We start from the raw sequence: 26882 nt of genomic DNA on the forward strand, positions 1-26882 counted from the left end.
AGGACAATTTAGAATATTAAGAGTAGAGCTATATAGTGTTTTTGACATCCACTAGCGTTTAACACAACTGGTATGAACAAGTTTCTTCATGAATTAATAGTTCTAGCTCAGTTACAATTTTGGCTGTAGCACAACAAATACTTGACAAACAGCCTTTCCCACAATCTGCTCTACTAATATCCACAGGATCTAAAGGCAACATGCACTACCTTGAAGAAGTACTTTTGAATTCACTCAAATCTGCACAAAATAGAAGAAGTAGGAACATAATCTCTGTACTTACCAAGTGAGGTTCCCTCTGCAGGACTGTCAATCTGTTTTCCTGGGAGGCATTTTATTTGGTCTTCTATAAAACACTCTTGGCTGCCCAAAAAATTTATCTTCTGGTTAAAGAGTCCAGAGGTGCCTGCGTAGCTTCCAGTGTGTTTCTGCTTTACTTAGGCACAATTTTCACTAATCCAAGAGATCCTCTCTGCCACATTCAGCTCAACTCCACACAGCACACATGTCCTGGGAATGGTTTTCTGAAGGCTTCTGTATTTGGTGTTCTTAATAAACATGCACCAGATTTCTTGAGCGTGATATACATCCCTGAGTTACTCTGCCTGGACATTTGTTCAACTACCTAATGATGGATGGTGTCATTGATCTCTTTGCTACTGGGAACATAATTTAAATATGGTCTCTTATCTCTTCATGGAGAAAGGGTCCAGAATCTTTGTTGGAAATTGTTTTAGAGATCTACTTTTGCAAAACCTGGAGCTGCAGCAACAGATGCTATTGGTATACCTCAACATGAACACGAAGAAGACGGCTGGTCTGGAGGATACTAAAGCAGTGTATGTGGAAAAGCTACTAAGACAGTATTATGAACCTGGAACTGGCACCTGTTCACATCAGCCTTATAGTAATGTGGTTTATTCTCAAAGTGACATTTGTCACTTCAAAGCATATAAATTATAATCTAATAACCAACTAAAAAGTTTGTGAGGATATAATTTTGGTTTATATTAATTTTAAGTATAAAATCTTTCCAGTTTAGACCAGGTCTAAGCTATTATGTAAAAGAAATCAGTTTAACAGTTAATACCCCAATTCTACAGACAGTTACACACACATTTAACCTAGGCTCATTATTCATTTACAGAATTTGTGTGAATGAAAACCTTCACTTCTTTTAAGTTAAGCATAGTTGGATATATTTGCATAAGAAGCCAGATTAAAACAATGCAGAGCTGCAAAGCAGTACTTTGAGTTTTTCTTAGCACAGTACTGAAAAGTTATGTTATTAAACAGCAGGAATAAGTTCATACCCAACAGAATCTGAGGGGGGCACTGAGGGGTATGATCCAGATGCTGGGGTGGTCTCTCCTAGGGAGGCCTCCTCCGGTGGTATGGGGTGATGTTCAAAGAACTTGGAGACAAACAGCAAACTGTGAGGCAAGAACAAAACAAAAACAACCTAACTTGTGCAAAATCCAGAAGTTTCACAATATAATACTCAAAAACTACAAAAAACATCCCAAACCCCAAAACCTCATTGATTAAATTCTAAATTTAAAAATAAAGATCACACACATTAAATCTGCAAGGTATGTTAAAAGTATTATTTACTCCACAGAGGATCAAAAGATCATGCCTTAAATATAAACTTTGTGGAAAATAATTTTTTAATCTTTTAGATGGAACTGTAAACATCTAGTTCTTCAAGAATGCACAACTTATATATATCAGTACATAAACTAACACCCTGAGCACAAACTCCAGAGATGCCAATGGAAACAGTTACAAATACCAAAATAAACTAAAATTAAATTCATTCTTGGTGAGAAAAATAGCATTTTAAATTATTCCTTATACAAAAATCTATTTCAAGGACTTAACAGCCTTTGCTGAAACTAATCAAATAGAACAGACCCAGTTTACACCAGATCCTAAATCTACATGAAAGACCTATTTGAACAAATAGTTCAGTAACTCAATCCAAGAACACTGGACTGTTTGGGTCATTCTCTTATGTTTCTTACCTAGGTATTATTCTTGCTAGCAGATTTATTTTCAATTATTGCAAAACCAATCGCAATTTCACTACAATCAACTACTGTCTCTTAACATTTTTTCAGGTTGAAGAGAATAAAGTCACAGCTAAATTTTAAACATGGCCCTAGCCATCACACAATAAAGAACCAGTTTTGATTAATAATAACAACTGTGAACAATGAGTGGTCTGTCTGATACAGTCAAGTGCCCAGCAACCCTATTCATGCTTCAGAAAAAGCACTTCATAGACCAGCAAAGAAATATGAACTGGTTGTCTGAGCTAGCACAGAAAGAGTATGAATTAAGCAGTCTCACAAGAACAGTTGTACTCCTATTTTTTTTTTCAGGCACCTCCTCTGACTTCCTGAATTACAGACTTAACATAAGAAATCACTGACAGCTGTGCACTTGTTAAAAGGCTCAACTTGAAAATCAAGTGTGATTACTTACTCAAGTTGGTCATAATTAACACACATCAGTGGCACTTCTGTACTACAGCGCTGGTGGAATTTGTAGCCACAAGTCTGGCAGCGGAACCCCTGGAAAAGCAGCTTCCGACAGAAATCGCAGAACGCTAACGTGAAGAACGTTTTTCGTACCTGCGTTGGCAAAAACAGGCACAATTACCTAGAGCCCTTCTGTAAGCCCAGGATAGGCTATTTGCTTTTACCTCCCCCAAGTGTACTTAAAAGTCTCTTTTGTGATGCTGGAGCTACAGTTTTATATATTAAAGAGATTTACAGAAAAGATCTGTCTCCTTTTTGAAACAGTTTTCATGCACTACAACGTTCCTTCAACTGTTTCTTGGAATTAATGCTTCACTGCACTAGCAGTAAGAACAAGAGCAAAAAACCTGAAGCAAAACTTCACTATTATCATGTTAGCCACAAACATTGAGAATTTATTTGAATACAACCTATAAAACCAAAAGCTGCTGAAATACTATTTCATATTCTAACTTTTCCAGAAGCCAAAGAACATTTCTATCTAATACCAACAGGACTGGAAATACACAGGCATATATATGTATATATACATACACACACACACACATATATATATATTATATATATACACAGGGCTTCAATGTATGGTTACAGATATAGTTGTAATTTTGACTACTGAAACTCAGAAACATTCAGAATCACAAAAGGGTGATTGTTCATTCTCCACAGATTGTTATAGGGGGAAAATGATTTCGCTAATTTTCAAATTCAGCAATAACTAGTGTAAAAACACATTCTTAGTTCTATTATTACGTGTAATGATCAGAATTTCAGTGGGATATAAAAAATGTAAGCCTACTACTAGGGTTCACCTAACTAGCCATAACCCAAACAGCCTGTTTGAGCTAAATAGGTTGAAACAGCTTGCAGATAGAATTTTGCTATGTTTTAAGCTGAAATAGAAGGTCTTTCTTTCCCAGTGTGACAGACATTATTTCCAGGATTTTGTATGTAGTTGGAAACATTTAGACAGATTCTGTTTAGCAGCTTCCATTTACTTGGTGCCTTATCAGGTCAAAACATATTTGTGCACTGCATCATTGATGATGTCAGCACTGCTCTGGGAATAGTTAGTTCATTAGTTAATTGCTGCTGCAGAGCCAGCAGGGAGGCCCAGAATACATTTTATAGATACAGCAATACAAAAATAGTAGATTATTACAGCTCTGCAATGCAGTACTGATATAAACCCCTTACATTTATAGATTTTAGAGGGTGTATTCCAACAAAACGCGAAAGTTTTAAGGGTGATCAAGTACTCTAGCATCACTTATTTCAAATACAATTCTATCGAATTCACTTAAGCTACTGTGATTAAAAACTTCTTTTGCAACTCCCACCACATCCCACAGATGCAAAATATTCCAAGTTGATAATTTGAATTTGAAAGTATGAAGTTGATGTAACCCCACTCAGCATCTCACAAGACCCAGTACATACAAAATTGTGTGTCGTGAGTGGCACATTCTCCAAAACTTCCACATGCAACTCCTCTCCTGTGAGCCAGGAAATATCTGTGTCCCAGCCAATTGGCTTCTTCTCTCTAAAGTGAAAATAAGCCTCTCATTAGCATCAGCACACAAGCCCTTGCATGTCTCTTGCCAAAGTTGTGAGATCAGCTAAAAAGTTACACTGTGGGAGGTTGCTACGCAGTCTAATTGCAGGAAACTTTAGAACAAGACCTTAGGCTCAGTACATAGCAAACAAAGCACACCTTCCCTGGACAAACTGCAGGAAGGAAATGCACTTTTTCAACCAGCTCCAGTAGTGACCAATTCCTTGTTTCCCACATGGCAGATGGCTTTTTGATAAAATAAAATGTTTGTCAAGGTACCTGTTGTGTAAGAGTTCCACAGCGATAGCTAATTGTGCACATGAATATACAAATTGTTAGGGCTGAAAATTCTTTTTTTTCCTCCCAAGGGAACTCTGTCTTTAGTTAAGAATGTATTATAGCCAAATGAAATAAAACCACGAAGTTAACACAGCCTATTTAATACTTGCTTGGTTAGCATGAGTTGGATTCAATGAGTGTTTTGCCAAAATTTCATATTACTGAATATTATGCCTGAGCCTTTTCCTAGGAGTTAGACATTCTTTTCAACATGTTTGTGACGTGCAAATTGTTTAGTGAAAAGTATCATAAAATTCTGAACTTTGTAAACAACTTCTGGATAGAACTGGCCATCCTGGGTAGCTCCAATAATTGATTCTAAGAGCAAAAAAAGCATCCCACACAAACCATACCCATCTTGTATTCTGTAAACAGCACAGCATTCTGGAATAAGACCTCTCATCATCAGAGCTTTTTTTAGGCTGTCTCGGACTGTCACTCCACATCTTGCTGGAACCTAGAGGTCAAATACAAAAGAAATTAGTTAAAATAACTTCCAATTTATCCCCTAAAACTGATGCAAACATTTGACCCTCAAGTGCTAAACCCCACTCTTCAGGATGCTTTACAGAATTGTAGGTCAGAGTTTTCCAAAACGTTTTTTGTATCAAGAAAAATTTAATTGCTGATTAGTATATGAGGAAAAAGGCTCAGCTAGAGGAGCCAACAAGCTCTACACATCTATTAACATTTGGAACAGAATCTTCACTCAACTCCAAAAGTGAATTTCCAACTTTCTCAACTAGAAGAAATTGGAAGCACAGCACACAGATAGCTAATAAATACATACAGCTTTAATTTTACAGGCTGGCCTGAACATAAGTGGGGAAACATGCCAAGTGAAATTAAGTGAAGGAACTAACTTGGACTGCACTCAAAAAAACATTACGATAAAATGTAAATATTTTATTTTCTATTTCTAAAACAGAAGATAAGCATGCAAACAAGTGAAACAAAACAGTCATCTGCGTCAGGCAGACCATCACCTCTCACTTTAACCTATATTTGTAACTCTATAGATATATCTTACATAAAAATATATTGCTCTTTTCTGTTTCCTGGCTTGAAAAGTTTAGATAACTAACAGGATGGGAAGAATGGAGGTGCATATTAAAACTAGCCAAATCAAGAACTCCACAGTATGTAAAGGTATATTCCTCACTTCTAATTGTAGGCATATCTTATACAAGTAAGTAGATCATCTCTAGGTACACCTGTGATTTAACAGTGTATACTGACAAGCCATAAAAAAGAAGAATACATGATCTGATGATTAAGTGTAGTTAAGGTATTGAATATTATGTACTAACTATTTTTAGAACTCAGTAGTGAAAATAAGTAAGTCAAGCATTGTACACACTGGGATATCTCCTATAATCAAAGACAGTACCTTGGACACAAATCAGAAAACCTACAAACTTAACAAACCTGACAAGTCTGTCTGAACACCTGAAACTCAAATCTAGCTTGCAAGTGGCTTAAGTCAGAGCACTCAGTAGCCAAAAGCAGTCTTTTAATCAGCTTCAACTGGCTTTGGATGGGAGCCTAGTTTTTGTTCCCTGTGTTTAAATTTCCATGGGTATTTAGGGGCTCTATGTCCTACTTAAGCATGACAGTGCAAAGTAGCAGCCTGTTTCAAGTAGCTCTGTGAACACCATTTGAGGTTACACTATATACTGCATTTCTAGAACTCAAACATATGCACTTTCAGAAGACACAAATAAAGAGAATATTTTGCTTCACCATCATTTTCCCATTAACATGAGAGGGTCTCTTTACAGGATATTTATGCATTTCATCTGGTCAACACAAACATTTTAAAAAAGATTATTTTTCTGAATTCCTTGAAAAAAACACCCTATAGCACACTACTTTACAATCTTGATATTCAGCCTTAGGTGACTTTGGTTTACACATTATATTCTTTTTTAATACATCTTTTTATTACTCCAAGTAACTCCTTAGAAAGGAACTCCTCTCCTTTCTCCAAGGATGGAGAGTATGACTCATATTCTTTTATACAAATGTTGAGTCTAAATTATGATTGTTGTATTGATACAGCAAAGCATCTATTAAAGATTTGTCTTGACCTGCAAAGGTGATTAGAAATTATAAGTGAAGTTGTATTATAAATTCTGTATTACGTTATTTATAAATTGCACAACATTGGTTCTGCTTGTAGAACTCATGTGCCATTCTAATAATAAATTCTGTGCTATGCTAATCAAAATGTCTTGTTAAGAAAATAACTCTTTAATTGTCCCTATGATTTAGTGCCATCATCATACTGCCAAAGACCCCTAAAAGAACCTGTCTGTCCCCTCAGTGTCCTGTTCTATGCCTCCAACATATATATTTACAAATAGTGAGTAAATATTTTTAGGAATCTGACTGAAGTCTCTGAGGATTTCAGGTGTGCTCCAACCTCCCCCCAGACATCAGATGTCATCATTTTGATGGAGGAAGCAACTGTTCTTTGGCTCAAGGCTATTTCCCCTCTAAGCTCCTGCTGGATTGAGGTTGAGTTCCCACAGACAATTCAGGTCTACCTTTCCAGCAACCTCAGTCACTTCACAATGATATCCACAGTGGCAGAAGAAACTGAAATACTGCAAAGGTGGCAGGCAGATGATGGGGACAAAAAGGGGAATGAAAAGAGCCAGGAAAGAGGCTGGGCATGAAGGAGAAATGGGAGGAGAGGGTCAGGACAAACTTCAAGGACTGAACATGCAGGGAAAGCGTGTATGCTGGGAGAGGGAATGTGATCAGCAGGTTGGTGGGAATCAAACAAGCAAGAGAGAGAGAGGACAGACTGAATAGCTGAGGCTGAGGGCAGGAAAAAATGACATGATGAACCACCTTGCAGGGAGAACTGTCTGCCAACACCTGGGGAAGTACTGGAAGTACATCCTGAACAGGAAGCTTTCAAGCTGTGATTGGGAGATAAGGTGGCTTTCTTTTGGACAAGGACCATCAGGGGGAAGGAGGTGCCTAGGAGCAGCAACAGAACCTAGCACAAAGTAGGAATAGGTTCTAGCTTAGGCAGAAAACTCCAACAGAGTTAAGTATTAAAAGAAACCAGGTTAGTAAAATCTTGACCTGTGTGAGGGAGTGGAACAGGATAAGGAGGAAAAGTCAAGCAGTAGGTAGATTACTAACATTAAAGAAGAGATAAGCAGTCTTGCAGTCTGTGGAAAACATTTTCTTCCTCCAGCACTGATCCTCCATAAATGATGACAACATCCTCCAGTAACTCATGAAGCAAAGAAATGCATCAGGAACCTCAAAGTTCCAATGCTTTTAATTAATTACACTAGTGTAATTATTTTCCTTTTAATTTTGTCAACAACAAGATTTATGAAGTTACAGGGTTTCTTTTAAGAGACCAATAAAGTTGGAAATACAAACTCTCAAAATTTGGGAAGTATCAGAATGAAGGTAACTTACAGCAACAAAAGTGCAATAGGACTATGAAAAATGTGCATTAACCATCCTGCTCACTAATCATTTGCTATTCCTCAGTATTATTATCCCAAGTCCCCTTCATTAAAATCCAAGCCATATTTATGCAACTTGCAATTAGAAACATGGGTAGAACATTTGTTCTCTTCACTGCCATTTGCATCACGATCCAGCTAAAACCCAAAGAACTGCTTTTATTACTCTCAAAAACCATCATGATCCTGAACCAGCATCACATTTAGAACATTCTCTTACAGAACTCCCGAGCAGAGAAACATAAGGCCAAATTAAAAGAACTTAATGGTAGAATAAGTCCCTGTAGTATTGATTAATCATTTTCCCAGACTGGTACAGCATGGTCTGTCACCATCTGTGCATGTAGCCCTTCAGCCCCCTCCTTCAGTCCCTACTAGCACCTGCTGTAAAGCAGAAATCTCACCCTGCAAAGCATTCCCTCTGAAACCTCTTTTTGTCCCCAGCTTCTTTTCACCCCCAAATTAAGGCAAAGTTAAAGAAAAAAGCTGGTTCCAACAAAATGATTTGGAGACCAACTCAGTCCTTAGAAAAACAAAACCCAACACCAGTTCTTTTATCCTGACTAACAGACTCCTGCTGACGCCAAAGCAGGAGTTTTGGAACAGCTTCTTTCTCACCCCCAGGCAGAGGGAGGGTGTGTGGCCCTCCAGGCTGGGAGGGGAGCAGGGGCAGGAGCCCTGCATGGTGCAGCCCCCGAGTGCCTGCCAGGAGCCAGCAGCTCCAGCTCGGCAGGAAGGCACCAAGGAGGGTTTATCAATTCCATCTAGAGTTCTGCCAGGATTCCCACAGAGCACTTTAACTGAATCACATCAGCATTTTTTAACAAAATCAGTTCCCCAGGAGAAAATTTCTCATCTACTCCAAAATACACAGCACTCCAATGCCTGCAACCCAATACACTGAACAAAGCTGGCATTTTATTGAAACATAGAACGTTTAATATTACTTAAAATCCATTTTGTTTGCACTGATCCATTATCTCTTGATCCCTCTCTTTCATAACTAAGAGAATCCAAGTGTTTCACAATGGCTACCACCTAGAAACTCATGTTACTAAGCTGCGGGATGTACTCCTAAATTGTGATTGTTAAGGGCTTTCTTTTCAGGTTACTTATATATGTAAGATTTGTAGATCAGAAGAGGCTTAGGTTTTTATAGCAATTAGTAAGTTGATTAAGCAAGCAACTTCAAAAGTGAGGAGTATGAAAGTGTGGGCTATATAACACTAAGGAAGAGTACAGAAGCCGCCAACACAGACTGCAAGGTGTGTTCAGTGTGTAGATTAATAATATACCAGAGAAGATAATTTACTTGAGCATCCTAAATTGTGTAAGTAGCAATTCAGGGAAACACCAAAACACATGCTTCAGTTTGCAAATGTTAAGCCCCAAGGAAAAAAATTGAAAATTATTCCAGATTGCAGATATTCTCAAAGCAGTCTTACTATCTCGACAGATTAAACAGAACTGTAGCTCTTAATGCCCTCATTTCCTTTACTCACCTGAACTATTTCTAGGGACAGTAAGTATTTGTAACAACATTATTGATATATATATTTAGTACTGCAGCCACAAGTATTTAAGCAATGCATAATAAATAATTTATTTCTGTAAATCAGGTCATTCCCGATTCAGTAAGAAATTCAGGGCTATGTCCCTAAATAACTCTTACATCACTTTTCTAGCATCAGACTAGAAACTGGCATAGTCTCAGTAAGCTAAAAATGCTTCCTTACACCACTGTAGTTTCCAATGTTTTAGAGCAATAAAGACACTGAGAATCACTCCAAAAAAGCAATGCCAAGGTATTCTCTGAAAGTGGAAAGGCAGGTCAGCCCTGAATATCCAGTATTATACTTCTCAAAACTAGCTAGCTGGCTTTATTTTTCCCTCAGCCTAACAGTGTCATTCAGCTCACTCTGGCCAAGTGTAACACATGTACAGTATGTAAGGTATGTGTAACATAGCTTACAGCTTCAGAGCAATTCCAAACAATCAAGCAGACTACTGGCTACAACAGTGGAAATATGCCAAGTAGAATGGATTTGAAATATCACTTCAAAGTATTTATTTGCTTACCACAACACATACACCCTGAAAGATCACACTTTTTTCCCCTCCGTAGCTGATACCCAGGACTAAAACATTTCAGCCACATGCTCACAGAATTCAATGTGTTGGGAGAAAACTAGGCTAAACTATACTTTTGCCAAGTAATTAGTTTGGCCTTCTAACATTCAAAGTTTTCTGGTAAAATCCAAACATGAGATCCACATTTAATTTCTCATCTTACTTATGGAGGAGAAATATTTCACTAAATCAGTCAGCTACTTCTTAGAGCACTAACAGATACAATTACCCTCGTTTGTGGCAAAAAGGACATATAATGGCACTGAACATCACATCCTCTAGAAAAGAACACAGCTTTCAGAAACAGCTCCTCTGGATATCAGGACATGAAGCTCTGTCCAGCTTCCAGGAGAAAGCAGCAAGAAAATACATTCTTAATGAAGCATATTAGTGAGACAAATGAGAGGCAGTTTCATTGCATTAAATCTTGTTTCCAAGGGAAATTGATCAGAATTTACCTGTTCTACAAAGCTGTTACCATTCAATCAGATGCATTCCATTTAACTTGCAAAGACATGGGTTACCAGCAACCCTTGGCACCTCCAATGCAATTAAATGTAGAACACAACAGATTGATTTATGTCAGTGCAGAAATATTTTCTCAAGAATACAACATCACTCAACCCCACTGGATGAAACCTATTGTGCCTAATGAATGGCCTCCACATATAATTTTTCAAACTTTTGAGAGACAGTTCCAAACTGTGTTCAGAAGAGCATTAGTCATTTTAAAGGGGACAGTAGAGAGCAGATCATCTTCAAATTTTCACTAGGGTGAGTACCAGTGGCAGAAACTGTGAAGGCTGACAATGACCTATTAGTAAAATAAAGTTTGGAAAATATGGCCTTAGACTTCAGACTTGTGAGAAATGCTCATCTAGAAAATATCTGTAGCCACTATACGGGCATAAAACCCCAGGACCTTGTGGTTTCTGTTCAAGAGAAAAAAAAGTCAGCTGGCTGTTCTCCAAACCAAAACCCACACGCATTAGAAATTTAAGGTACCAAACAGTTTAAATAAATCTTTGTTATAGAGTTAACTTTTGTAGAGTCCTGTCTCAGCTGATCACACTCCAAGTGCTTTAAAAGCAGCGTGGGGGCAAGAAACTATAGCAAAAGGGCCAAAATTCACATCCTTCTCTAAGCTGCAAGTGATCCTAAAACCAAATGGATACTTCCATCTTCAGGTAGTATACACATTCTCTACAAATACTGAAACTCCCCTTGGCTAGTTTGCTTAGAAAACACAAGAAGCATGAATTTAAGTATGACTTACTAGACATGGAATTAAAATATTTATTATGATCATTTTCAGATTTGTGACTTGCATTCCATTTCACTGAGTGGCTGCCTAGTACATTATGAGGTACAGGAAGCATGCTCCAAACAGTATTTTTTTTCTAGCATTCATTACTTTCTACAGCCAGATTTTCCATCTCATAAGGAACTACTAAACACTCCTTACTTGAGTAAAAACCAACAATCAATGTTGCACATGGCATTCCAGATGACAAGTCATCAGTTTTCTAATGGCAAGTTTTCAATATTGTTTCACTTTGCAATCTAAGACAGTGTGTCAATAAAACTGTAGTAGATTAATTATTCTCTTTTCAACACATATGCCTTTGAATTCATCCAGCATTTGAGGGTAGTTGGTGTTGAGTTATCCCTGGCAGGCAGCTAAGCACCACCCAGCTGGTTGCTCACTCCCTCCTCAGTGGGAAGGGAGAAAAGAATTGGAAGGACAAAAGAAAGAAACTCTTGAGGAAAGAGAAAAGACAATTTAATAAGCGACAGAATAAATTATCCTAGTGATTGAGAAGTATCAAGTGAAGTTTACTTGAAAGTAAACTACCATTTACTTCATATCCCCAGACTGTTAATAAGATGCATAAAATTCCAAAGTATTCAGATACATTCAGCAACCAACCACTGGCATAGGCTAAAAATAAACTCAATTTCTACTGCATGTTTGATACAACATGGGAGGTTTTAATTGTATTTTTGATTAGTAAAACCTAATCATGTCAGACCAGGTGTGCAATTAAAAGCAAGAAACTGGTTTATTCAGCTGCCTAAACATCCCTTCTCTGAATTTTCCTTATACTTGACAGGTGAAACTGGTAGGGCAGCTCAAATGCCTACAGAAATCCAGTGCTTACTACTCAGAAAGCTCGAGGCACAAACTCACAGCATAAACAACAGAAAGCAAGATGCAAATCTGAACTCAAAAAAGATGAATCAAGTACCAGATTTAAAAACAGAATATTTGAAGGATCCCAGTTGTGCATGCATGATGAATTAATTTATGCTAAGAATTTACATAGAATAAAAATAGCATATTCTTCTAGTCTTCATGACTGCAGAGAAGATCACATGATTGCTTGCCTAATTAAAAGGCAGATGTACTAATAAACCAAGGTGTGACAAGAGTGAGACACTTAAGAACTGGCCCCATGCACAGCATTCTCAGCCCTGTTTAGCTCCTTTAACTCTTAAACATACAAATTGTCACTTTTAAAAACTCAGTCTCACATTCACATTTTGAGAACTTCATGAACTTTCCAACAGATGTTTAACTGTGAGAAGCATACAAAGCATACCAACACAAAACCAAGTGAAAAAGCTTTACTGGCCCAGATTTATGCTGAGTTTTTACACAAAGCACCTCTACTTACTCTTAAACTTCAGAATAAAGCAAAACAAAGAACAACCAAAACCCACGCAATATACTATAGCTTAACATAGAAAAAAAGGTAACTTATTTTGTGACCTGAAGCATTACTTTTGGTTTAGAAGCTACCATGGAAATTTTTTGGCCTTGTGATGGGTGATAATACACAATGATTTGATCCTATCAAGAATCTGCAGACAACTGAAATATTTGGAGGCCACCAAGCTTTGCCAAAGCATGTACAACATCTGGGTTTTTTTGTTCCCCCTATAGACAGACATAGAATTCAAACTGACCAACCACTCCTTGCTCACGTTGACAGAGATGGCACTGGAGCTGGGAGAGGATCCCTTGTAAACACAACTGGGGAGAGCAGTGGAGACTCCTTACCACCCTCACTCCACCAAGAAGGCCAGAAGACATGAGGGGAACATTTCCTTTGGAAGCTGGTAATGCGCAGAAGCAGCAACAGAGCACAGAGATGAAGCACAAGACCTGTCACCACCTGATGCCTTTCAAATGCCCATCACTCCTCACACCTGAACGCTGTTTTCCTGTAACTTTCCATGTCCCATATTATCATTCAGGAGAATCATTCAGGAGAGTTCATTTGCTTTCAGACTGTTTTTCCCCCCACTCTAGGTACTTGTCCAGAAGGGATTTCCTGGGTAATCAAAATCATTCAGGGCTGCTATTCCTCAATTATATGATCTTGTTCATAAAGGACTTGAGTTAGAAGCCCTCTTACTGCAATCCCTTCTTTCCTAGAATTCTCTCATTTTTTTCTTTTACCAGGACTTCACTACAACATCAAAAACATCCTAATATTGCTCCTCTGCAGAGTCATAACCAGTTTTAGCTACTTGTTTTTATACCAGGTCTTGTGTTAAATGGCTTTTCTCAGAAGCCCTTATTTCACTTAGAATAAAGTAGCATGTGGCAGATTTAAAGACCAACATAGAACATGATTACTCACACTCCACATAACCATGCCCAAGGAATTCTAACCACAAGACACAAATTTCTGGTACTCATAGCATACATTTAATGTAGGTTGAACAGAGGGCTTCCAAACAGAAAAGACTTAAACTCATAAAATTCTTGAGTGACAAATAGCTCAAATTTGGAAGACAACCCATGGAAAATATCATACATGCCTGACCTAGTCTTGTGCTCTTTCATTGTGACAGAGAGATACTCCAGATATGTCCACAAAATGTTTACTCCATTACATGTTTCAGAAAGCTTTCCTCCAACAGAGGAAACCAGCCTGAGAGGAAACCTGATGGGCCATGGGAGAACTGTCTAAAAATTCTTGCTAGTGCCTTAAGGTCTACAGTGAGCAAACAATCTAACTGGTGAAATCTCTAAATAATTTTAACTATTTTGTCAGCTTTCACAGAGCAAAAATAGGAACTGTTCTTGCAATTGGAAAGGGAGGTTTTTTCCTTATTCCAAACCTATCAGTTAAAATTGACGCACAAAAGATTCTGTACCCACGTCCTCAAAAATCATTCCCTCAACCCTCAAAGAAAAAAAATTAGGGGAAAAAATAAAAATCACACAACTCAAAGCAATCCCACAAAATGCTGAAATCTTTTCCTACATGCAAATACCATATTCCTGTATTCTTTATACTCTTAGAAAGCTTTTTAGCTAATTGCCCAAACTCCTTCAGTTAATTTAAAACTTTTTCCATGTCTTCTTCCTCTTACATAAACCAGAAGTTATCCTATTTGTCCTGTACCTCTGCATCAGTTGATAAGCACCATTCTGCTTGAATTACTGTCCCATCTCAACAACCAGGTATGTGTCTACTTCTGTTCATTTACATGAGCACTGTCTTATGTTTCTTTTCTTCCTCTGCATGCACATTCAATCATATAATTTGGAAAAAAATCCTAATCCACATCACAACTAAGAATGCCCAAGGCTGTGTTCCCTGTCAGCTCCATGCATTCCCTCAGAAATCTCACCAGTAAATATCATCTACTTCCATTCAAGACTACCTCTCTTCCACCAAAACCAAGTTTTAGCATATAACAATATCTCTCAGACTTCTGGCAACCAGCAGGAGATCAGAGTTTTTATACTTTCCTTCCACCTCCAAAAGCTCTCCCTTAATTAGCAGATTGGTTACTATGCACACCACAGACATTTAGATTCCTAACCCAAACAAGCTTGAAACCAGTATTTCCCAAAATTTTGCCACTGCTTGGATAAGCCTCATCAACTTGTTCTACAAAACAATTTTTCATCTCAGGTAGACTTACACCATCTTCTATTTTTATGACTTCAGCATCCTTCTCTCTGGCCTAGAACAAAATGAACAAACCCACCCGCACAGACTTATCTGAGTGACATTTGTGTGGAATGCCTCTCCAAAGGATGTGTGACTTGCCAGTTGAACAAAGCCAATAAGGAAAGAAGTACACATGTTTCTCTCTCTGCATTATAGGGGATAAAATTACCCCAGCACAGAGAAGGAAAAACAATCTGTTGTTTCTTCTAGGAGGTTGTTCACAGAAAGAAACTTCTCTTCATCCCTTTCCAGGACAAGGAAAACAATCTTTTATTTCTGACACTACTTATTCATTGATTCCCCTCCAGTTTAACCAAGCCAACTATTTGGTTTTGCTTTCAAAAAAAAGTTTCTTTTGAACCCTGTCCTGTAGCCAGCTGAACAAAACACTGACTTCAAATGATCATCAGCAGCAGGCTCTGACACAGACCTGTCAGGCTTTCAGACAAGCACCTTCACACCTTGGGAAAAGGTTTGTCTAACCTCTGCCTTATCCTGACACACACAAAGAAACTTCCCCTCAGCTACACTACCTCAGCACCACAATCACTTACTCTGAACACCACGGTCTCATTTCTTTGTACTCCACCAGTTTCCTTAAATTATATTTTGAACTGGAGTCAGCTCCAACAGATGTATTTGCTTGATCCTACACAAACAATAACACATAGAGAACGTTCAACTAACAAGGCAGTTGCTAGTCAAAAATGTAAGATATGCAAGCAACTCCCCCCCATTTCCTGCATTTTTAGCAGCTCTAAACAAATAGCAGAAGGCTGTTGTAATACTTGGGGCTGCTTCAGAGTGATCAAAGAAAAAATAACGAGGTTGGGTCTCCATTACCAACTCAATTCCAGTCACTTTAAGTCAGTTTAAGAAATGTCATGGTATTCCCAGACAAAAATAGACTCCTTGGGATCTGACAACATTTCTCCCCTCCTGAAGTCAATTGGAAATAGAGACTGAGATTATTGTTGTGATATTAGCAAGATTTTCTTTCAGAAGTAGATATTAATTGAAAGCAATTTAGGTTGAGGTGGAGAGGAGATTGCTGCAACACTGGAACTTTAACAGTATCTCCCCCAGCCACCTGCCTGACTGTAGAACACACCAGCCTTGTTCTAACAGCCATATGAAATTGGAACTAGGGCAAGGAGAAGGCTCTAATGGCAGGTACCACATATTTTCACAAGGAAGCTCCTTCCTGCTCCAACCCATCACAAGCCACCCTGTATACTTGAGCATCCTGAACTAACATCCCAGCTACATCAGCAAAGGGCTCACTTAATGGGCACAAGTGAGACACAACCAGTCTGCTTTAAAAGCCAAAGGTTATGAAAGAAGACAAATGTGTGCAACACTTCTCAATCCACTGAGAGATGAAGAAAGCACTCTCAGTGTTCAGTGAAAAATGCTGGATGCTTTTTTAGGTTAGTAACCCATCATCTGACTGCTGGCTATTAAAGCTGCACTGTGGATCACAGAATCTTATACTGTGGCACCCGAAACTGCACACAGTTCTCAAGGTGAGGCCACGCTTGAGTAGAGGAGGAGAATCACCTCTCCCAACTAATTAGTGGTGCTGGGCTTGATGCACCCTAGGATTCAGTAAGCTGCTGCAGGTCCTTCTGGATTGTCATTGCTCCTGGCATTTCCTTAGTTTCCAAAAGACTACATGTAGGGTCAATAAATACTGAAAACAAAGGAATTACATTAAGAGTCGCCATACAAGAAATTCCTGACTTTCTCACTAAAATGATCACTGGTTCAAGTTTCAGAGAAATGAACTTCAGCTCCAAGGCCAATAACCCCCACACTCATGAGCTCTTATAAGCACCATTTCTCAGCTCTAAACCAGAAATACTTTATGAGTATACAAAAAGAAAATAAGAAAACAAAGTTCAGCTTAGTAGCACAACTTGATCCAAGCTGTGTAAAACTGAACTAAAAAGAACCAAAGCAAGCTGGAAACTAGCTGCAGAGCTGGACCTGTAAGGCAAATAGTGTTAATCCTCCACTAGAAAGCTGGGGACAGAAGCAAGAGCCTATCCCTGACTACACCCAAGTTAAACCATGTTTGCCTGCCATAGCCCAGAAAGAGCATCTAGTGCTGTGAAAAATAAAACAAGATTGAGGAGGAGGTAAAAACGGAGAGACAAGGAAGCAGAACAAGAGTATGGCTGCTAAGGGGGAAAGAATAAGAGTACAATTACGCTATGTGGGTTAGAGGACAGGAGAACACATAGGAGAGACAAAACAGGTAATGCACAGAACAGTGAAGGAATTGATATGCTGTGGTCCTTTACAGGAAAGAAACAAAACCAACTTATGAGCCCCATGACAGGGGCTGCAAATAGCCAGACAGGGTGGGACAGAACACATGAAGAAACCAGAGTCCCTCCAAAATCCAGGACCTTCTCTCCAGATCTCACTCTGTGGGTAGTACTGCGTGCTTAGACTTGCCTCAACAGGCAGACAACAGAATCAATTGGCTTTACACTGTACATTCTGCACAGTGGTCACAGGCTACATTAAACTCCCACTCTCTTAAGTCAAATCCCAAATATTATTTTCCATTTTCAGCAATCCTGAACAATTAAGCAATATTAAAAAAAAAACTCAGGTGAAAACAACTGCTGTCCAATGTTCCCACTACAAGTCTTTTGCTCAGTGAGGTGGGGGAAAGATGAAAGGAAAGTGGTAGGAAAAGGGTGAGGACATGTCCAACACCCAGATCTACTCAGTTGATGTCTTCTTTTTACCAGCAACTCAAATTCAACAGACAGTAACAATCCAGAGATAGCTGACACCAGACTGACTGCTACAAAATGTCCTGGTTTGACATGGACAATTCTTGTCCATTCGTTTCCCACCTTTTCTGGAAACACTGCTCCCCTACTAAATTTGGATTATGTACTACCTTGCAAAACAAAGCCTAGACTATGGCTTGTCAATAATTTCATATATCACAGTTTGCAGTCCATTGTTCTAAAGGACATATCAAGGCTCTTCAGCTGGCAGCTCTTAAGGGATAAAAAAAATCCCTTCTCTAGCAGCAAAAAGTGAGTTACTCGGCCATGACAGGAGGAGTCACTGTAACATTGTCAAAACTGATAAACACCAGGTTTCAAGCAGTTTGTGGGCAACACTTCTCAAGCCCTCTAACTGCAAGTGTGTCCCTCCTCTAATCAGCTCTCTACACAAGACCTGAAAGTATCATCATGGTGTCCACACAAACGCCCACCACGGTGAGTGGGGAGGAAAAAAAAACAAACAAAAACCTCAAGCAATTCTGCATAGCCCTCCTAAGCTGCAAGAGGCTGGTTCTTGCTCTAAAGCATTCAATGCTTCTAGCAACTCTGATAACATAGAAAATACTTCCTCCATCTTGCCCTGTAAAACTAATCAATAGTTTTGTATAAGACAAGAAATAGAGCTTATTGTCCCTTTCTAACTATTGTAAAATGGTAAAATACTATTTATCCAATAAAACTGATTTGAGAAAAAATTTGAGGTAGCTTCATAGTTACAAAACTTCTTTTAAGTTCTGTATTCTATATTATTGCTATAATGGACTTTTTTGAGTTAATCCTTTCAAAAACATTCAACAGATCAAAACAACTGAGTGCAGCAGAGCACTGTGATCATGACACTTCTGACCTCCACCCAGGTATATTTCATCTCTTAAATTAACTTTTACATAGAGGGAGAGATACAGGAAATACTGAGGTTACAAGTATGTGAATAGAAACTGACTCACCACAGTCCTTTGCTTGTTGGGCAGGAAGACTCTAACAATGGGCTTCTGTGGAGACTTAGGGTTATTCCGTGACATATCAGCAGGGTTTTGATAAACTGAAAGGGATGAAGGTGCTACAGAGAGGCTAGAGGAGGAAGATGATGCAACTGTGTCTGTTGAAGCTGAACTGGAGACAGAGAAATCAGTTCCATTCCCCATGGATTCCAGTAACTGCTGTTCTCTCTGCTGTAGAGCATCAAGCTTGCTGGTGTACTCTTCATAGGCCTGTGAAGGAACAGCAGCTGTTTTAATCATGTAGCAGCCTCAGACAAAACCAGAAATCTAAATTCGGAACAAATGTGAAACAAAACACTTCCTCAACTAACACAAATTTCCCAAGAATATGAACAAACTGGTCTGGTCAAATTTTTCAGGATACAATGAAGAACATCGTGTTAAACCTTCTAAACCAACAAGTAATGTTTAAATAAATTAAATGAAGAAAAGGATTGAAGAAATGCTAAGTTACTGTTTCAAAGCACCTGCACTGAAGATTCTAATTCACTACCACTTAAAAAAAGACAGAAGTCTTTAACCAATATTGTCAGCTGCAATGCTGAATTACTGCGCTCCAGATAAATTTATCATTCTGTTGGAATGACAGTTAAATACTTCTAATGCAATAATTAAGAGAAGCTCAAACCTGCTTTTTATCATCCATATCTGACTCCTCACTGTTCACTATCCTTCACCTCTGGCACTATCCTTTCATATCAAATAGTACAAAAAATGTTTTTCTGTTAGAACACAACACATTTTGCCCTTTTCAAAGCCATCCATAAACATGTAAGTGATCCTTTGAAAGTTTTTTAACATCTTTTTGGCATGTTCACACAAAACCCGCTTATACAGATCAAGTTTCTTAAGCAAACAAAAACACCAATAATATTAAATTTGCCCATTAAGTCTTTATTAAATGTAGTCAAGTTAAACATTATTGCCAAGATCTATAAAACAAATATATAATCAGTATATATTTTTCTTTAAAGTTTGTTATGCACAACTTTGCAACAAGAAAATTTTGATTGATATCAAATACTAGAACCATTTCTAAAGTATATCAATATAAAAAAACCTGAACGAGTTAAGCAGCGTGTTTTTCATACTACAGAAGCATGTCAATGTTAACTGACATATTTAAACCTTGTTTAGACCTTTACAGAAAAGAATAAACAAAGATGTTCCAAACCTAACATGTAAGCAGTAGGGAATGGAATTTTCTACTTTCCTCTATAGCAAGAGCAAGATCCATACCAAGATGCATAAATTCTTCAGTGATATTTTCCAGTATATTTATACAAAAGAAAAATACCTTCTGGTTCTGCTTTTTTAAATTACTTATTTTACTTGCTTTCCTACTTTTTTGTTTATGACTGTTGCTAATGAAAGTTACAGGAGAACTGAACTGATCAAATGGTCTGCAGCATCTATCTACATGTGAAAAAAGATAAATAAAGGGGAAAAAAGAACCAACTTTTAGTAGTGCAGCCACAAGTCCTACATTTTATTGGGAATTTATTTCTCCAGGTTAAATGTGCAGGCTCATCTAATCCAAACTGCTCTTGCTGTGCAAACAGGGGTTCATCCCTCCCTTTTTAAGAAAGCTTAGCATCCTCCCAGGATGGATGTGAACATCACAGTTGCAAATTCTAAATTTTATGGGTTCCACTTCTAATAAACATAGGATAGTTGCAAGAAACTGAGAATTATTTATTATTTATTTTAAAAACTGAAGATATCTAGCATTTTACTAATAGACCCCAAACTCTGAGACTTAAATCCAAAACATTTTCACTTTAACCCAATTGTACTGTCAAAAGTAAATGGAAAGATTACCCAACTATAAATAATGGCATTTTTTGGCTGTACAGTAACACATGTGTCTCTCCTACTTCCAGGATCAACTTTGCATGGAAACTTGAGTAAAAGCTCCATGTGTCAAGAATTATTTTCAGTAAACAAAAATTAGGAAACATAAACTGTTACCATTTCACCAATACTGTTCTAAATACTTACTTCCCTTTCTCATGAACATTGCAAAATATTATTCCAACACACGCAACATTACATTGCTTCCGGACGCTCGTGGGTTTAGTTCCATCACAAAATTACACACAACTTTCAAAATACTCAATCCTACAATGTTTACATTGGCAGCTTAATCTGTCACTAATGCAAACCAAAGTCAAATGATTTATCTTAAGAGAATAAACAATGAGTATGGAAGGCTGGGAGCTGCAGCTGGCTTTGGGTTCTACACCACTGATTTCTGCAAAAAGCTCTGTATTTTTTCTGAGAACAAAAGCTCTCAAGTACCATACAGTTATTCGGTGTCATAGCAGAAGATCCCACAGTAAAACATAAAGGAACTAGAAATGCATTGCTAGATTTTAAAACATTTTTCTCTTAAAAAAAAGTCATCTTATACAAAAGGAGCTACAGTACATGCAGCAGAAACAGAATATCTCCAATAAATTTTCATTTCACAAAGGTTAAGTACTTTGGGGAAACAAAGTTTCCTCTGATGATTAGCACCAACAGACCTTACAAAGACAACAGCACCAAGTCCAGACAGAATTATTCTATAGAGTTAAATTCAAAGATAGTGACATCAGCAAAGCTGACCTATGGCAAGTATTTCTAGCTAAAAGAAAGATCAAGTTGCAGATTTGGCCTATCTAAACTGACCTGCAGCAGCACAGCCACTTAAGCAGACAAACATCAACAGCTACACAAACCTTCAAGCCCATCAAGGCTCACTGGGTCAACTAGGAGGTTGATTTCTGACTGTGGCTTTCAAAAACAAACTAAGAAGATTAAAATAAGGTCTGTACTGTAAGAATCAATAACATGAAAAATATTAAGATTAATATTCAAGCAAATCATTAAATCAAGGATTCTAAAGGCATTTCAGAAGGAAGAGTTTAAGAAATCTAGGCTGCAGTCCAATCAGTTTACATATTCCCATTAAGAAGTGAGTAATGTTCTACACAAAACTTAAATCTTGCTTGATGCAGAATGAGAAGAGAAAAAAAGGGTGAGAAAATATCTGCAGAAGTCATCTCATCCTAACACACATTTAACATAGAAATAATTTTCAAGTTCAATGAGGTTGCTCAGGGCCTTGCCAAAGTAGGCTTTGCAAGTCTTCAAAGATGGAGAGCCCACAACCCATGGGCAGCCAGCTCCAGAGCTCAAAGCCCACGCTCACAGTAAGAATTGTCTCTCATGAAATGAACTGGATGCTCACTATCTGTGACATTGCCCCTTCCCCGTTTGCTCTGCAGGTCTGGGAAGAGTCTGAGTCTCTCTTTATGCTGAAAGGGCCTGCAGATTCCTCCTGAAGCTTCTCTTCCTCGTGCTGAACACCACCTCAAAGCAGCCACACAATTAATGAGTGGATGGGTGCCTCTTCATTTGCTGCTGCAGCCCAGTGTGCAGTTTGCTGCTGGTATTGTGAGCATGGATCACTGACAGCTCAGATTGCTCCCAACTTAGTGTGAATTTACAAAGTTTCATTTCACAAAGCATGTATTTGAAAAGTCAAACATTAGATTAAAATCTGCATAATTTGTCTATCTACACATAATCCTATGGCTACCAAAAACAGAACAAAAAGTAAGTTTTAGTTATATTGCATATCAGTATATTTGCACATCATATAATAGTCTCATATGTGTGAGAACACCCCTGAGACTTCCACTAAGTAAAATGCATCAAGGCCTGATAAGCTGCAAAGTCCAACTAAAGCATTACAAGATGGCATGTTTATATTCAATGTGCACACATGCCAAAATACAACTGCTGTCTTATTCTGCTGTATATATTCTGCAGTTTTAACTGTTGTATATACTCAGGATCAGCAGCCTTAAAGTTACTTCTTAAATGTTGCAACCTACTGACAAAATAAAAACTGACCTCAGAATTCAACAGAATTAGACAGATGTTATGCAAATGTGCCAAAAGAGTTCTGTTGATGAGGACAAAGGATTTTCTCAAAAATATCCATTTCTTTTCTTACATATCATTTATATTATATCTGAAATTTGTTTTCTTGGGCCATGACTAGGCTATACATTCTAGTGAAATGATCTAAGGAAATAAAAAGCAACAAGTTAATTTTTTTTTTAAAAATTAATCTGTGAGAAACCCAAGTAGCAAGATGTGATTTCTCCATCTCTCTACCCCCTACTACATCTGGGTAGAACACCAGTCTAAACTCAAGCAGGTAACTGTTTTTGCCATGCCCTCTCTCTTCCTCAATCAACTTTAGATAATATCCACATTTTGCAAGACTCAAAAGCCTAGACTACAGGTTCCTGGTTTTTGAAACTGAGATTGTGTTTCTATTTAAAAGATGTCTGACCTTTTAGGCTGTTGATCAAATGCAAATCCCACTAAGTTAAATGGGAGCTGAAGATAGACAGTAACATACGTCACGATTTCTTCATTTAGTAAGACTCCTAAATCTGTACTTAGTCTAACTTTAGACACTCCAGATTTGGTCCAACATATTTGAACAGCATCTGTTAGGAGGCTGGTAAAAACCAATCTGAAATTCCCCAGAGGGCCACCAGGTTTCCCAGTGTCTATATGCAGCGTTAGCGTTTTCCTGGAATCCCACAGTCTGGAACAATCTGAGATTCATCACCAAGATCTATTTTAGACTGTATCTGCATGCTGTTGCAATAAGCATACTTCAGATCAGCAAAGAGGTAATCTTCTTTAATTAACTAATTCGACCTCCTGCATAGATTCTTCATTTATACAGGAATAAGAAATTAAATACTCTCCTGACATTCAATAGCCAAACTCTCAAAACTGAGAGCAGCAATGCCTCTGAATAAAACACATTCAGGCAAAGAGAAAGGCAAGAAAAAAAAATCACAGTAGCTGGGGGCAAACATACCTCTACCCCCACGATTCTCATTTTAAATTGCTTCCAAGAGTAGGAGTAAGAAAGAGAATGATTCCTTCAAGACAGTATTAGAAAGCTGACTGAATTCTAAAACTTATTTTGATACCACTGTAATTCTATACATTTGCATGCTGCTTCATGTTGTGTGGAGTCCAAATTCAAAAAATCAAACCAAAACCAATCCCAACAGACCTGGCAGCTCAGTCTTGGACTGTTAACTGAAGTAACCAACAGGTCCAGAATGCAACCCCATCCCAGACAATAATTCACACACAAATGGGCCAATAGTGTTTCAGTTCTAACAGGTAAGTAAGGTAGGTAATACTATACACATGACTATGGGGCAAAAAGGACACACAAGAGTTGGGAAGTTTAAGTAGGTAAGGCCTCCCTGAACAGTCACTAAGAGTCTACAAAGGCTAACAAATCTGATTAAGCCATTTAAGCATGATCTCTCCCTTCTAAGTTTGAGGTGAATGCTTTTGGCCAGCCTGGGTCTGTGCAACCCATTCCATTTTGTACACAGCAGTTGTTACCAATATACAGACCTTTACTCTCCCTAATTCAGCTTGTTACCAATATACAGACCTTTACTCTCCCTAATTCAGCTTGTTACCAATATACAGATCTTTACTCTCCCTAATTCAGCTTGTTACCAATATACAGATCTTTACTCTCCCTAATTCAGCTTATCCTTTTCAGCAGTACTTTGTTGGTAGAGACAAAAGAAATATAAATTTTTATGCATGTCCTAAAGAATACACAACTGCATATTTTAACCAGTTTTGCTAAGTGAATCCTAGGTTGTCCTAGTATCATAATGGCAGCCTTCTTTGCAGTAAATATTTCCAATATTTACAATGCTTAGACAAACCCTTAGGAAAAGGGTTTTTCCATGGTGAGTCACAAACTATGTATTTTGGGAAACAGCACTTCAAGGACTGATATAACGCAGTAAGAAATTATGTGGGAAGACAAAAATCATTGATGTTTTCAGCTACTGAGATACAGAGTGCTTCCAAAAAGTGTGGTAAAACCTACTGAGAAGCTCTTGCAGCCTCTTTTCCAGGAGAAAATAAAAATACAATTAGTATTTCTATACCTACTGAGTCAAGCAGTTATTTCAAATATTTGGAGCACCTCTCCTACAAAGACAGGGTGAGAGAGTTGGGGTTCTTCAGCTTGGAGAAGGCTCCAGGGAGACCTTACAGCACCTAAAGGGGCCCTACAGGAAAACTGGAGGGGGGCTTTTTACATGGGCATGTAGTGACAGAACAAGAGGGAATGGCTTTAAATTGAAAGAAGGTGTGTCTAGATTAGATATTAGAAAGAAATTGTGAGGAATTGTTCTATTGCATGGAACAGGTTGCCCAGAGAAACTGAGGACACCCCACCCCTGTTAGGTCAGGCTAGATGGGGCTTTGAGCAAGTTGGTCTACTGAAAGGTGCCCAGCCCATGGCAGGGGGCGTTGGAACCTGATGATCTTTAGGGTCGCTTCCAACCCAAACCATTCTGTGGTTTAACAGTGGTTTTCAGGGGTCTGTTTGAGCTGATGACACATACAGCAAATAGGAAAAGTTAAAAGCCAAGATTATATAAGAAGGAAATTTGGCTACAAGCCATTTTTGGATTTTAATACAGTCATTGCTTACTAGGTTTATTCTTTCTTCCAGACAGAACAAACAGAAAAGCTTTTCTTACCATCACATTAGAGAACATTGACAAGATTCCCAAAGCTATTACTAATTATAATGATTAGAAGAAAATTGTGTGATTAATGACAAATGTTCTTTTCTTTCTTTTGTACATTTTGTTTCCTCCCCTTGTACCTTAGAGACATACTCAGAACTCTCTCTGCAGCTTTGGTCTCCCTCCTGAGCCCTAATTTTGCTGCTCATGGAGGACCAGGGCAAGCAACTTGCTGCCCTCCAGCTTCACACTATTTTCCACCCAGGCTTCCATGCTCTGCTCTACTCCCTCTGCTGCACACTGACCTTCATAAGGCCATCACTGAGGAGTAATGGATCAAGGCAGGGAGATACCCCTAAATTTGAGTATCCCTTCTTGCAGGAATAATTAAATATATGCTGAATTCAACACAGCACTAGTCAATCATTTTCAGTATTTCAAGAAAAGCATTCCTCTTTTGCAGTCAGTTGATGAAACCTGAAATGATGGCTGCAACAACAGCTGTCAGTTTTAAAGTTCTTTTGACGTAAAATGCATTGACACCCTCTCCTGAATTTGGGAAAAAAATTAAATCTGAGAAGGGTGAAAATTTTGTCTTGACTCTCAGATGAACACAGAAACAAAAGCTTCTATTTCTTGAGCAACAGTAGCTAAGGCATAAATTCCTTTTTATTTTTAAATGAGATGTATGTTTTATATTCAATGCACAAATAATTTTATTATAACCTTTGCATGCTCAATTTTCAGATTTATTTTCTTGCTGAATTCTTCACTTTTCTCACGAGCTTCTGCTCTCTCCAACCTCTCCTTCCACTTTTAACTGAAAAGGCAATGCTTTCACCAGGTTCAACCACGAGTTCATTTGACAGGTCTTCAGAGGCAGATCCAACACAGGCCAGGAGCCAGTGTACAGGGTGCTGCAAGTTCTGTGCACACGAGCAGGTAGTGAGAATTGTAGTAAATTAAAGATGTAAAGCCAGACAGGAGTACAAAAGAACCAAACAATCTGTGATACTGAAAATCTACACTCTGGAAGATGGATGGATAGCTGTCAAACTTGTCAGAAGAATAAAAATAGCCATACTTTTGCAGGAAGCATTACAATAAAACTAGATGTTTACATCTAGTGAAAGGCAATATGGGTGTAAGCAAAAGTGTTCATTTGCAGATGCTTACCTAGCATTTAGTTTTGGCTAATTCAGACTTTTGCTAAAAGAAGACAACATGCTTGCAAACCTCAAGAGATGATCAAGAGACACAATCTACTCTCTTAAGGAGTCTTAAGAGTCACTCACATTCTATGGAAGATGCAAAGAGGTCAGAGGAGGAGAAGAATTTTAATCAACACAGGCTGAGGGATGAAGGGATTGAGAGCAACCCTGCAGAACAGGTACTGGTGGATGGAAAGTTGGACGTGAGCTGGCACTCACTG

General features: G+C 38.2%; 1 protein-coding gene across 2 annotated transcripts in view; it reads right to left on the minus strand.

Moving 5' to 3' along the window:
- Positions 1–26882, minus strand: part of BRAF (B-Raf proto-oncogene, serine/threonine kinase) — an 83784-nt gene that overhangs the window by 37517 nt on the left and 19385 nt on the right. For both annotated transcript variants that reach the window (XM_036405049.2, XM_036405048.2), the window contains exons 3-7: positions 18804–19067; positions 4794–4897; positions 3987–4089; positions 2491–2639; positions 1314–1433 (exon numbers count right to left, since the gene is read on the minus strand). In XM_036405049.2, the coding sequence (XP_036260942.1) occupies positions 1314–1433; positions 2491–2639; positions 3987–4089; positions 4794–4897; positions 18804–19067 (740 nt within the window). The remainder of the gene's footprint in view (positions 1–1313; positions 1434–2490; positions 2640–3986; positions 4090–4793; positions 4898–18803; positions 19068–26882) is intronic.

This window comes from Molothrus ater, chromosome 5, assembly GCF_012460135.2.
Source record: "Molothrus ater isolate BHLD 08-10-18 breed brown headed cowbird chromosome 5, BPBGC_Mater_1.1, whole genome shotgun sequence".
NCBI classification, from domain to species: domain Eukaryota; kingdom Metazoa; phylum Chordata; class Aves; order Passeriformes; family Icteridae; genus Molothrus; species Molothrus ater.